The 13505-nt window shown below is 39.3% G+C and overlaps 1 protein-coding gene across 1 annotated transcript in view; it reads left to right on the top strand.

Moving 5' to 3' along the window:
• CSGALNACT2 (chondroitin sulfate N-acetylgalactosaminyltransferase 2) overlaps window positions 1-13114 on the top strand; it is a 34191-nt gene extending 21077 nt beyond the window's left edge. The window contains exons 3-8 of the mRNA XM_072871625.1: window positions 5331-5547; window positions 6079-6180; window positions 7886-8064; window positions 9678-9772; window positions 11230-11311; window positions 12472-13114. Coding sequence (XP_072727726.1) covers window positions 5331-5547; window positions 6079-6180; window positions 7886-8064; window positions 9678-9772; window positions 11230-11311; window positions 12472-12764 — 968 coding nt within the window. The 3' untranslated portion in view covers window positions 12765-13114. The remainder of the gene's footprint in view (window positions 1-5330; window positions 5548-6078; window positions 6181-7885; window positions 8065-9677; window positions 9773-11229; window positions 11312-12471) is intronic.
• The last annotated feature ends 391 nt before the right edge of the window (window positions 13115-13505 follow it).

Genomic DNA, 13505 nt, shown 5'->3' with positions numbered 1-13505 from the left:
ACTGATTTTGCTTTTGTTCCAACTTGCAGGAATTTTTTTTCTCAAAACTAATGCATATTTATCTACAAAAACTTACCCACAAAACTGTGCCACAAGTACAAGGTAGGCTAGAAACGGGCATTTTTATTCTAGAAGCGTTCTAGCTTCCTGCCTCAATAGGTTAACTTTTCATGTAGGTAAATGCTTGGTTCTGGGAATTATTTCAGCTTTTTTCCTAGACTTGTGAGATACTAGACTAAACCTTGAGCTATGTAATCTTTTGTGGTATGTACTTTAAGTTGTATTAGTAAATCCTTAGAGAATTTGGTGGCTGTTTGATCTTACAGACAATTTTACCTAATGGTATCTCTTCATCACCACTGAATGTCTGAAGTTCTTCCCCAGCATTTACATTGTCTTTGCCCACTCAGTGGAATATCACTGTTCTGATTTGTAAAAGCATCAAGAATTTTTTTCTTACTTTATTTTAGGATTTACCTATATTGGAGTCACTTGTGACAACAGAGACTAATGACATGAATTTAAACTTAATCTGCCTTTTCTATTTTATAAATAGATATTTCCTAAATAAACTTTTCTGAAAAAGTACACTTAATTACTTAATACATGGTAGTCTGAATCAACTGATTTTTATTACTCTAATACCACGTGAGCCAAAAAACTTCACAATACATGTGATGGATGGTAACTTTCTTGTTGCTGCTCTGTTTTTTGCTCTGTGCTCTTGATTTAACTGTTCATGCAGCTTTTTTGCTGCATGCTCAGCCTTTGTGGTCTTTACATGAAGATATTCTGCCTTCTACCAGTGGTGCAAGGAAGTTGTATCCATGATAGGGAGTAACCTGTTCAAGTGTTACCCAAACTAATGTTCTTTTTTTTTTTTTAGCATTGCAAAACAAAGTAATGACCAAATGTTTTTGGAGTTGTGATTAGGCAGAGCTGCCACAGCCACATCATGGCTATTGACAGGCTTTGAGCAATAACACAAAGTAAAAAAAATTTGCAAGTATGCATTGCAACTATAAAGATACTTTCTGAAAACTCCAAATTATTTTTCACAAGGCTCAATTGACTTGCTCTGCTGATGAAGAGAAAACCAGCAAGTTTCTGAGCTCTGCAGGGCTCTGTTTGCTGCATTGTTACCCTTTTTCCTTTGCTGCAACCCAGGATGAAACTTCCAGAATTCTAATATTAACAGAACAAAAACCTGACCTTAAAAAAAAAAGTCTTGTTCTGCAGTTGCTGTTTGAGAAACACTTTGAAGTTTTTTTTCTTAATATTTCCATTAGATCTGAGCATATGAGAAAGGAGTACACTATTCCCCTTGGGTGAAGAGTATCCCTAGAGAGAATAAAAGTTGCAATGTTACATATTTTCACAAATGAAGGGGTCTAGGGCTACAAACAATGAACCTAATTGCTGAATTGGGCATTCTAAGATAGTCCTGGATTAAAAATAGATTTCTTTGACATCAGTGTTTGATAATATTGAGAAACAGAGGATAAGCAAGATGGGAAGAGCATAATAGTATTACCTCTGTCCATCCCCTTTCTTCAGAAGCCTGTAACATTAAGTCTCGAATATTGATGCAAAACTCATTGAGGAGCCTTCATGGATATCTGTACTGTACTATCAGTGTAACTGGTTTATTTGGGTTACAGTTATCAGTGTAATGGGTTTATTTTATCAAGAGATGAAAAGCTTTTCCATTGGATAGAAATTTAAAATTAACCTTTGGAAAACAGAAGCATTAGCATATTTTTCAGAAGCTAATTAGCAATTAGTTAATCTCTAATAAAGGTCTTGTTATTGAATGTCCACCAGAATTCACGTGCTGCTTTTTGGGTGCACTTCTCTTCTGTGTTTCCAGTTGGAACTGGGCAAAGTCCAGAAACTATCTTTAGGTCTGAATCACAAGGGAAGACTCCCCACCCAAATATGTCCTTGGCATGTAAAAATTGTTTATCCCAATGCTGCAAGCTCAGAGTCAAAACTCTTCCAGAGTCCTTGCCATCCATAGAACAGTGTGGGCTGTTTGTCATGCAAACACCCCCTTTAGTATGTCCTGCATAGGACCAGAAACTGGCCAGTGTCCTGGGAACTTCAACGGAGAATTTTAATGCACAAAAAATAAATAGGACATGTGCCTTAAATTCCGTAGACCCAACCCTTTCTTGGTAGCTTTCTTGGTAGCTGTAAAGCAAGTAATAGTATTCAGTGCAATAGAAGAATGGCTTTTTGGCTTCAATAGTAATTGATCCCCAGTATTCCTAAGACTTAATTTGTTTGGTGAGAAACAGAACTTCTGCAAAGGGAGTAAAGCTTCACGGACCAGGAATAACAGCTGTTAAATTATTTCTGCTGCTTTTTACCTCTTTGCTTATAGAGCTCTATTTTGGATGGCAGCCAGCATATGCTAGTTGGAAGGTGAGATAGCAGGTTTTATTACATGAGTCAGTCCCAAGTGTTAAAAACCTGAATGCACTAAGAAGTAAAACAGATGTGGGTTCTTTTTTTGGCTGTTCTCAATTCTGGCTTCTGTGTATAGAAGCTTTAATCCCATAAAAGTATTCAGATTAGTAGATTACCTATGGAGGTTAGCTCATAGCAAGGAGAATAACTTGAGGAGCACATACTTGCTATTTAAAATAAGTGTGGTGCTGGTAGGATGTTGAGATTCAAAAGTTTGGAATCTTATATTCCAGCAATTGAATGTTGACAAGGCACTACTCAAATTCAGACTTGCATATTAAGGTCTTTATGAAGTTACAGCAGCAGGTTTTTTTAAAGTTACTTTAATCTAGAAATTTTTATTCTGTACTACAGCCTTCTGTTGTAGACTGACATCTAAGCTTATCCTTTGGTTAAAGATAAGCTATTGGCAACTGTGACATGCTTTTTAAAAAATTCACTTACATTGTAAATGGTATTTTCATCTGTAAACAGCTATTGGATACTAGAGAAAATAATACAATATACAATACCAAATGTTAATTTGTGCAGGAGTACTGGTACAAAGTATTTGCTGCATATTGCATGAGAGCATGGTGTGCAAACACTGTGGTGCATCAGCTGCTCTAGTAACCAAGAAGCTGTTTTTAAGCTACAGTGCTGGACTAGATAGCACAAAGGGTTGGAGTGGAAAAGGATTGAGAGGGATTTAAGATCTTTTTCTGCTTCTAACAGCCAACACTGCAGACTTTCATTGTTTGAAACACCCTTTTCAGTACTTGTAATTAATACTGATTTGAAACCGTCATGGTTTTCCTGAGCATTAAAATGTGGTGCATATTTTATGCAGCTCTGGGTTCACAAAGGACTAAATGTGGATTTCTCTCTTAAAGGAGTGCATTGCAAAACTTTGTTCAAAGCGTAAAAAGCATTTAAGTTGAAAGGTTAGATTCAGTCACCATTAACTGCCAGTGTGATGGCACCAGCTTGTTCTGTCTCCCACAGACCCTGTGTGGTGGTCGTCCACGTTTCCTGTCGGGTCTGCCAGTGCACACACTTGCCCTCAAGAAAGAGTGCATTACAGAGCTGAATAGCGGAGCAGAATAGGGAGCTTGCTGTAAAAGAGAGGCTGTTGGGCAGATACAGGACAGGGGCAGAAGGAGGGAACATCAGTGAATGAAACTGGATTTGGTTTGGGGAGGGAGGTTGGAGCAGAAGAACATGGAGGGAGTTTGGTAGATCTAGGGAAAGGACTCTGTAAGGGAGCCTGCGGTATAGAGGAAGAAAGTTGGGGCAAGGCAGTGTACACATTCCTTTGCTTCTTGTATTGTGAATGAGAAGGTAATGGGAGGAAGGTAACATGGAGGAATATTGGCCTGGGGTTAGGGGGAGAAGCAAAGCTCTAAGACCACTTCTTTCTAGTTCCTGAGCTTGACAAACAAAACCAAGCTGCTCTAAGTTTGAGGGCTGCTCCCTTCACATACCTTGACCCTTCTTGATTTCAGTTGCTAAAAAGACAATAAGAAAAAGGACAGTATTAATGCTGAGCACAAAAGACAACCCTTTGTGTCACCAGCAGAGTTCATCTATCCTGTGCCCTGCCACCTTCCTTCTGGGTGGGCGGCTGGGGGAGGATTTCAGCTGGGGGAGGCTGGCTTGCAGGAGAAGAGGCAGTTCAGGCCTGCCAAGTGACTGGAAGGACACTGGTTGCATGGTGTGAAGGCAGGTGTGTTCATCACACTTGGGGATATGCAGCTACTCATAACTTTCTCAATGGTCTGTGTGGCCAGCTCTACTGAAAGTTGTTTGGTTCATAGCGTAGCTTATGTTTCTTCTCAATAATATACCTTTTCCTTGTGGGGGAGAGAGGAGAGCTAAGATGGGATGAACATAGGGCAATTCTCTTGGAGGATTTTTCCTGTCATCATTTCATACTCTCAGGTTAGTATAGATACAGGATTACCAACACAGAGCTCAGTTCAGTCAAAGCCACAGATGAGTCTTGGTCTTTTCCTTTGTGGTGTAAAATTAGAGAGGCTGTTGGCTTGAGTTGCTTCCTTGATGATTCTTAAATGAAAGCTATCAGCTAACCTAAATATTTGTTCTAAATGGGATAGATTTCCCTACCCATTAGGAGTAAAATGACTCTAAATACGTAATCCTGTTTATAGAGAACTGGTATTGTTTTCTCAAAGTGTTACAGCTATGTGGAAAACTTCTGCTTATGTCCTTACAGGACCATAGCTACAGTAAAACGCCATTATTCTTATTTATGGGATAGCAAGTTTATTCTTACTTATGGGATAACAGTTTTAAAGCATTCCAGCATTTATCACATGGATTTTTTTTCTTTTTTTTTCCAGATACCACATTTCAGATTTTACAGGCTTTGTCAAGCGAGTTATTGTGTCATTTGTTCTGCCCACAGCTTGTGTTGTGTTGATTGCTGGCCAGATGATCTCAGCTTTTACTGTGGACTAGCTCAGGGGAAGATCCTTACTGAAGGGCTTAAGAACAGGCAATATTAGATTACAGACATCCTTTTCCATAGTGAATAGCTGAATTCCCTTTTTGTTGGGAAGAGCCAACTCTAATTCTGCCTGAGAAGTTGATGTAGGACCATAAAACCTATCTAAGAAGCAGGGGAAGCTGTAGGTTGTTTGAGATTGTTTTTCAGATCTGGTCTAAGAAGGTAGGAGGGTGATTGTGATAATTGGTGGTTTGTGGATTTTTTTGTTTGGTTTTGGGAAAACCCCAGAAACTTTCCCCCAAAAGCTTTATTTTTCACTTCTTTATAGTTCTCAGGAAAAACAGTGTTTCTGAAATACAGTCGCTGGGATCTTTGACTTTACAAATTACTTGTGTGACTTATTCTTCAGGTTACTATCGTACAGAAAGAGATAAGGGGACACAGTATGAGCTGTTTTATAAGAAGATGGATGGCATGGAATACAGGCATGTCACCTTGTTCCGACCTTTTGGACCCCTCATGAAAGTGAAGAGTGAAACGGTCGATATTTCTAGATCAATCATTAACATTATTGTCCCTCTTGCTGGAAGAACTGAGGCATTTGCACAATTTATGCAAAACTTTAGGTAGGTGCATGAGATTATATAGTGAGCTATATTGCTGATTTTCAGTATTTTGTTTTCAAAATAAATTTCTGTTCTGGTGGATTTGCGACAGAACTAATGATTCCAACATTGTGTGCAACTGCCTTGGGATGTTTGTAATTGAACCTATTGTATGGAGAAATATTCCCTCTAAAAGGTTTTAAGAGATTCTCAAACTGCACCAAAACCCCTTTTAGACCACAAGCCAGGGCCACTGTGAACCTGGACACAGATGATCTTACATCATTTCTGTATTTACAACAGTTTTTGAGCTCCTGTTTGTAAAATAAGGTGTTGGAATGAGACACACAGTATTGGAACCTTCTGATTCAAATGGGAAAGATGGGGAAAGAAGAGGGAAAACATCTTTCCTTGTTTTCTTTAGAAGCTAATTGAAGTCTGACCAGAATACTTAAACCTGCTAATACGTTTAAACGCAATAGCTTTTAAGTACCTGAAGCTTCTGTTGTGTTGCAAGTAATCATTAATATCAGCTTATCCTTGTGCTTATAGGGATGTGTGTATTCATCAGGATAAGCGTGTTCACCTCACAGTGGTGTATTTTGGACAAGATGGGCTATCAGAAGTAAAAAGCATCCTAGAATCCGTAGCTAGGTAAGTCTATCAAATGTCAGTCAATACAAACTATATTGATTGGCATTTAAAATGGTTTTTAAAAAGGATGAAATAAAAAGAATAATTTTGTAGTCCATTACAGGTCGATAGGAAAATTAAGCTTTATTTACAGTACACTATTTTTTAGTTGGCATTTTACAGCTTAAGTTGCAAAAGTCTCCTGAAGACTACTAAAAATCAAGTTAATAGGCCAAAAAAGACTAACAGCAGTGGCTTTGAGGTTTCTACCTGACAGTCTAAAAAACAACAGGGGTGAGTTTTGCAGTGAATATTCAGTCATGCTAACAGATTGACCAGAATTAAAGTTCTTTGGAACTGGGATGTACATTTCAATAGTTCTTTTCACTGGAGAATTAATTTTATTTAATGATAAGGAAGAGAAAGGTAGTCAAAGTAGCCTGGTGGGCTGCTGAGTGTGAGAAGTTAAGCTTTGCCCCCTGTGCTCTAGGTACTAGGTAATTGGGCCCATACTTACCCTCTGCTATAAAACAACTTTAAACGCTGTTTCATCGTGGCTGTCTCAGCAAATAGCATTACAGTAGTATGGATTTAAAATTCCCAAATGTTGCCTTTTCTTTTTTGCTCCAGAGGGATGGGACAGGTAATAGTGTCCGTAAGCTTGTAGCTAAGGGGCTCCTTCTCTGTCTGAGCTCTTGTGCTTGTCCCTGAGCTGGGAGTCCATTACCCTTGTTAGTCAAGAATGAGCTGGGTTCCCAAGTATCCCCATCTTACAACGCAGGCCAAGGCTCTGCTCGATGAAATATATTAGGCACAGGCTATTGTGTCACTGGCTTAAAATGTGACAGCGAGTTGGCCTGGCGTGCACAGACATCTTCTAGGAAGGGAGAAGTGCTTCTGCCTTCCTCCCACAGACCTTTCTGCATCTAGCTTGCCAAGTGCCAGCCACCTCTGCTTCTGAGGCCTCTCTGCTGCCTGCCGTGCTGCTTGTGAGATGTCCTCCTCTTCTCACACCGAGTCAGATTCAGTGCTGTGAACTCACTGGGCATTTATCTGGTTCTTTATCTTCTTAGTGGTGCTGCTGTTGAGTATCTTCACTCTGTTCTCTGCAAGCGTTGACGGCTGAAGTGTCTCCAAAGTAGACACTTAACTTTGCTTGAAGATATGCCCCAGGTGCATTTCCAGTCTCCCTTTGCTGCTCCTTCCCTCTTCTGCGATGAGAGCCATGTGTGCTGCTGGTGTGAAATAGCGAGGAGAAGCAAACCGACTGGGTTATGGTGGCATCACCAGACAGATGGCCTTTTGCCTCATGAGTTTGGTGGTGCTTGGACGCTGGCTTTCCGTTTGCCCTCTCTGACATAGTGAAGACAGATACTGCTCTATTAGTCAGGACTTCTTAGTTTGTGGGGACAAATTTCAGATGGCATTGGAATTTCAGAGAACACTTTAATTCATGTCAGTTGCCAAAAGGCCTTTTAAGTCTGTCTGATTAAATGCAAAGTGGAGCTATGAAGTAAGACTGAGGTCCATCTTTTTACAGTGTCTAAACTCTGACACTTACAATAGACAACTGAGCGGGACAGATATTTTTTATCATCCTGATATAACTGGTTTTTTTTAAAAAATTTCCAGAATGAAATTACTGTAAAAATGCTGAAAAAGTATAAATGGTCCCTTCCGCCCCCCACATGGATTTATTTTGGGTTTGGCTCTGTTTTTCTTCTAGAGAAACTAACTTCCACAATTACACACTCGTCTCTCTGAATGAGGAATTTAACCGAGGCCGGGGACTTGACATGGGTGCCAGAGCCTGGGAAAAGGGCGAGGTCCTGATGTTCTTCTGTGATGTTGATGTTTATTTCACAGCCGAGTTCCTCAACAGTTGTCGCTTAAATGCTGAGCCTGGTATGTTCCTTTACAGTTGCTGTAACTGAGTCTTGTCATCTTGTTTGGCTTAAACTGACCTGTGTTGAGCATATAGAAAACTAACTTGAATGATAGAGCTTATTCAATACCATGCACCTCGGAAAGTATAAAATTCTCTGTGCACAAAAGACAATAGTATTTAGACTGAGAAATAACTTTTGCCTTAGTGTAGCTTGTTTTAAGAACACATTGTCTTTTTTGTACAATAAGTATAGTTTTCACATTTGCTTAAGATTTGACTGTCTAAAGGAAAGCTGGGCAGTTTAATTGCTTTAACAATTAGACTGCATGTAAATTTGCATAACAACTCAATGCAGCAGTTATGGTGGAATATGATTTTTGTTATACTGAAATCTCAAACAAGTTTGGTTTATGCCTTCTCACACTTGTATGGCCAAGACACATCACATATGAATGGTTTTCAGTAGAGCTACACAATGTGCTCCTTACAGAGACTGAGCTAATGTTCCATGTTTACATCCCAAGCTCTGAAATTTTCTGACCGTTTTTTCTCAAGTTTGTATGAAGCTTGCTTGTTCTGCAAGCTTCTGCCAAGAAGGATAAAGCTTTCTTGAGTTAACAAGCATGCTAGTTAAGACCTTCTCCTGTCAAAAATTTGTTTGGGTTGGGTTTTTTTAATGCTTACTCTTATTCCAGATTTGTTGCAGCCAGAAACCATTTTCTCCAAATGTCAATTTGGAATGAATAGATACTTTTTCTTCACATAATAAACAGGCAAGAAAGTCTGCTATAAGCCAGATATTTGGACTCTGTTTCTTGCTGCTTCTTTCATTTCTGTCTGTCTCTGCACTTGATGAAATGAGTTGTATAAATAATTGGAAAAACTTTGGAGAGGAGCGTCTTCTGAGCTTTCACAAGGAAGGGACTTTGAGAGACTGCTTGACAATTTATACAGTTTGCCAGCTTTGCTTCAAGTGAGATCTGAAAATGCTTCTCACACATTCAGAGTTCATGCCCAAATCAGGGTACTGAGTATTCTCGTGGGCCGTCGTCAATACCTTTGCACCACTGGCAATGCAAGAGATCCTTGAAAAATACTTATCTGGCTTCTGTAATAGGCATAGAGCTGGTGTCACAGCATAATCAGCATACTCACAATGCTTAATACCCTTGCAGGACATCCTGGATGTACACACTTTTAACTGCTTGTGGAAAGAGGCACGCTCATAAAACTCAGGCTATGCAAGGTGTTACTTGGACTTGATTATTTTTTAGCTTTACTGCATACTGTTATTGCAGGGATTTTTCACTGTCATCTAATGTGATATTGTGATATATAATATATATAAAATATTTTATATGTGTATAAGTATGTATAACTCTATATAAATGTATACCTATAGAGTATATATAAATATGTGTACATATATATTTTTTTAAATCCTGTGGGCTCTGCCTCAGTAGATGTTATGGGCTACCTAAATGGGAAATCCTAGTAGTTAGACCTTATATTTATTTGTTTTCACTAGATGTCTAATAGCTAATATTTCACATAAAGAGAATATTTATAGTTTCGTATTGCCTTCAGAAAGGATGCCCACAGTGAGTAACAATCACCTTTTGACTTCCAGGGAAAAAGGTTTTTTATCCTGTGGTATTCAGCCTTTATAATCCTGCTATTGTCTATGCCAACCAAGATATACCACCCCCTGTGGAGCAACAATTGGTAAGCAGCATGATTTGTTCTGGATAGAGTAAGTTGTGCTTTGTATTAAAACAAAATTAAGTGTAACTTAATAGTCTGTTTGGGATATCGTATGACCTTTGGCAGTATCTAAACACTTTTCTCCATTATGGGCAAAGCACTTGGAAGAAAAGCTTATCAAACAGTACAAAACTCTTTCTTAGATAAACTTGGAGTTCTACTTAGATTTAAAAAAAAAATGTGCTATTAATCAAATGAAGTTGGTAGTTCTGATATATTGCTTAATTCTGGCTTGGAAAGCCAGTATTTTAGGTGGTTAGTGGCATAACATGGCAGCAACTTTCGTCTTATGTTCCAACAAACAAAGTGGTGAAAGGAAAAAAAACTTAGGAACGGTGCTTGATGAGCTTCCCTCAGTATCGATGCTCTCTGCTAACTACCAAATGGTAGTTGCAGGAAGTGTGCCGTGTAACTCGAGGTGGACTGAGATGTTCAGTCAGTTGCTTTTTTTGTGCTGTGGACACCTGTACTCTGTGCAGATTGTTTCTTTACCTTTGCCATCCAACATCTGCCAGAACCATGGGCTGTTATACTGCTGATTTCATCTTGCTTTTGGAATGAGAAACACTGCTTCTGGGGAAGCTTGTAGTCAAAATAATAAACAAATAAACCCCACAAACATTCAAGAGGATAGGTTTAAGCATAATTTGGGGCTCAGCAGAAAGAAGGAAGTACTGTGTTTCTGGGTCTTTGCCTGAAGATGGAATGGCCATGGTCAGTGTCCAGCCTGACTCTCTTTCAATAGAATGCATACATTAAATTGGGTTTTGCAGCTGGGGCTTCTGAGGCAGACAGGTTTGGAGGAGAGAAAGGAGAGTGCAACACAGCCTTACTAAAAGAAAAACATAACCTTCCACCCCCTACACTGTTTGCAAGGATCCTACTGAAAGTGGGAGGGAAGCTTTGACATATGGCCTCAGGTAGTCACAAGTGAGAGACAAGTTTGCTCCTTGCCTGAGAGCTCTGCTGTTTACTTTTATGAATCCAACAACTTTATGGTTCCTGACTTCAATCACAAAACTTACTTTTCTTGTCGTATCAGAACAAGAAGAGACAAATGAGCCTTAGAAACTGGGTAGGAATTGGAGTATTGGGAACAGGTGATTTGGCAATAGACTACCAAAAATTTACTGCTTGGTCTAAGCAGGTACATAGAAAATAGAGGTGGTGCAGCAGAAAGGTAAATGTGGAAACTGCAATGTGAGTAAGTATTTGGAATCGGATGGCAAAGGGTGAAGTGAAGAGCAGGTAATTAGGAAGCCCATGTCTGTGCATGACACAGAAATACTAGAAGTGTTATATGCTGTATCCTGCACTGAGCAAATGATCAGAAGAGCTTAGCTTTCTACAAAACCAAGTGCAATGTACCTCCTTCAATGTATTTTGCATTTCACAATTATATTGTTTTAAAATTGCAGGTACACAAGAAGGATTCTGGTTTCTGGCGGGATTTTGGCTTTGGGATGACTTGTCAATATCGGACAGACTTTCTGACTGTTGGTAAGATGAAACTGCAAAAAAAAAATTTGTGTGTTTAAAAATTGATTCTCTGTTCTTATCTAACGACATAGAAGTAATGCATGTATTTCTTTATTATTTTCCCAAGCCCAGCAGTCAGACTTGCTTGGCAAGTTTGACCAATGAGATAAATTAGTTTTTCTAGATTTTGATGTCCCATCTGATGAGTGTTTGTTAAAAGTCACAATATTTTTAGTAACAACATTTAACTCTAGAACTTCTAAAATTCTTTTATTTTTTTTGTCCTTTGTGACTCTCTGAAGCAAACTAATCAAGTTTAAGAAACACGTCCCTCAAGTAAACCACTAACATAGACAAGAAGCATTCAAATTCTTTATTTTCAATAACCTTGAGCAGTTGGAGAGAGTGGTTCGGGGCTTTAGAAGTACGCTGTGGGCACCCCCTTGTGGCATGCTGTTAAAACTGAGAACAGCTTGGTGTGCTTGAATTTGGAAGGCTATCTTGAAGATAGTCTGCTAGAAGGTGTAATGATACAGCCCTGTGTGCTGGGTAAGGGCTTGAATGGAGGCTGATTTCTAGTAGCAGTCACATTGCTGTGTGTATGGTATATGCTAAATGAAGACTTCATAATTGTAGAGTTTTAGAATTGTGCGTGAGTCTGGGTGGACTACGATCGTGGAAAGGCAAAAGAACTTAAAAAGTGGTGGAACAGGTTCCTTTCCTTAATTCAGCTTTTTGAGTTGTGACCTATGGAGTAATTGCTGGCATTTTTAGAGAGGGCTTTTCATATGGTGCATGACTGCTTCGTTTTCCAGCTGCTAAAATCCATTATGATTGCTAAAAATAACCCAAAAGCATAGCCAGTGAGGTTTGCCTACAGTTTTCTGCAGCTGTCACATGGGATGTCATGCATAATGCAATTTGGAGACACTGTTCTAAGAGTCTTTCTGAAGCCAGCAGTTCATGATCTGTGTCCTGGGCAGTTTCCACTGCAAAGGATGTGGTATGTTTGAAGCTCTTCTCCCTCAATTTGGCATGCTTTGGCATGGCGAACTTAAAGTTAATTGCTCCAGAATTTCTGGTATGTCATACCAGATTTGGTAATATGTCACCATTGTGTTCTTTTTGCCTTACATCTAGACTGTATGCCAAAATAACGTTTTCTGATACTGTTTTTATAGGGGGTTTTGACTTGGAAGTGAAAGGCTGGGGCGGTGAGGATGTTCACCTTTACAGAAAGTACTTGCATGGTGACCTTATTGTGATCAGGACACCGGTCCCTGGTCTCTTTCACCTCTGGCACGAGAAACATTGTGCAGACGAACTCACTCCAGAGCAGTATCGCATGTGTATCCAGTCGAAAGCCATGAACGAGGCCTCTCACTCGCACCTTGGGATGCTGGTCTTCAGGGAGGAGATCGAGACTCACCTCCGTAAGCAGGCTTACAGGACTAACAGCGAAGCAGTGGGCTAAATGTCACACCCATGACATTTGATGACTTCAAATTCACAATGAACCAGCATCATTTTACAGCCTTAATTCAGCTTAAAAATGCAGTGCCTCTCTTTTTCAGTGAAGAAGAGTTTAGGGGGGTTTTGGTTCTTGTATTTGTTTTCTGAGTAATTCTTTGACTGATATGCTATTACCTACATATCTTGCAAGTTCAAGCACCTCAAATAAATTGGAAAGTGTATGTAGTTCAAGGAAAGTGTCTTCAGTATCGATTGGAAAAATCAGTGGAATGTACAACTCAACACTTTTCCACATGGTACATTTCAATTCTTATATTTGCATTATTTTAAGAATTAAATTAAATAATCTTTTGTGTTGTCTTGAGTATTTTCAGTCTGTATGGCTCACTGCACTGTGACTTTAGAAGGACACTATACTTACACTCCATTGTAGAAACAAGAGAAAGGTGTGAAAAAGAATCTTGCCGTGAAAGGTATATGGGATGTGGTGACTGCTACGACAGCTGTTCAGGTTGCTGATTTCACAGCAGGGGCTTGGTGCTGCATTTGCTGTATGAACAGACATTCGCATGGTTGAATATAGAATAATTCATGTGAAAGAGGGGGAAATAAAAATCTTTTTAAGTGGAATTTTGGAGCATATAATGTAATTTCACACTGCAAAAGAGACACCACCTTCTTAATCTCAGTGATGGATCAGACCAGTTGGGAATGTTCCAGTTGGGTGTTCCTGGGTCTGGTG

The sequence above is a fragment of the Ciconia boyciana genome, chromosome 8 (assembly GCF_034638445.1).
Source record: "Ciconia boyciana chromosome 8, ASM3463844v1, whole genome shotgun sequence".
NCBI lineage: Eukaryota > Metazoa > Chordata > Aves > Ciconiiformes > Ciconiidae > Ciconia > Ciconia boyciana.
This window is presented reverse-complemented; position numbering and strand designations above follow the sequence as displayed.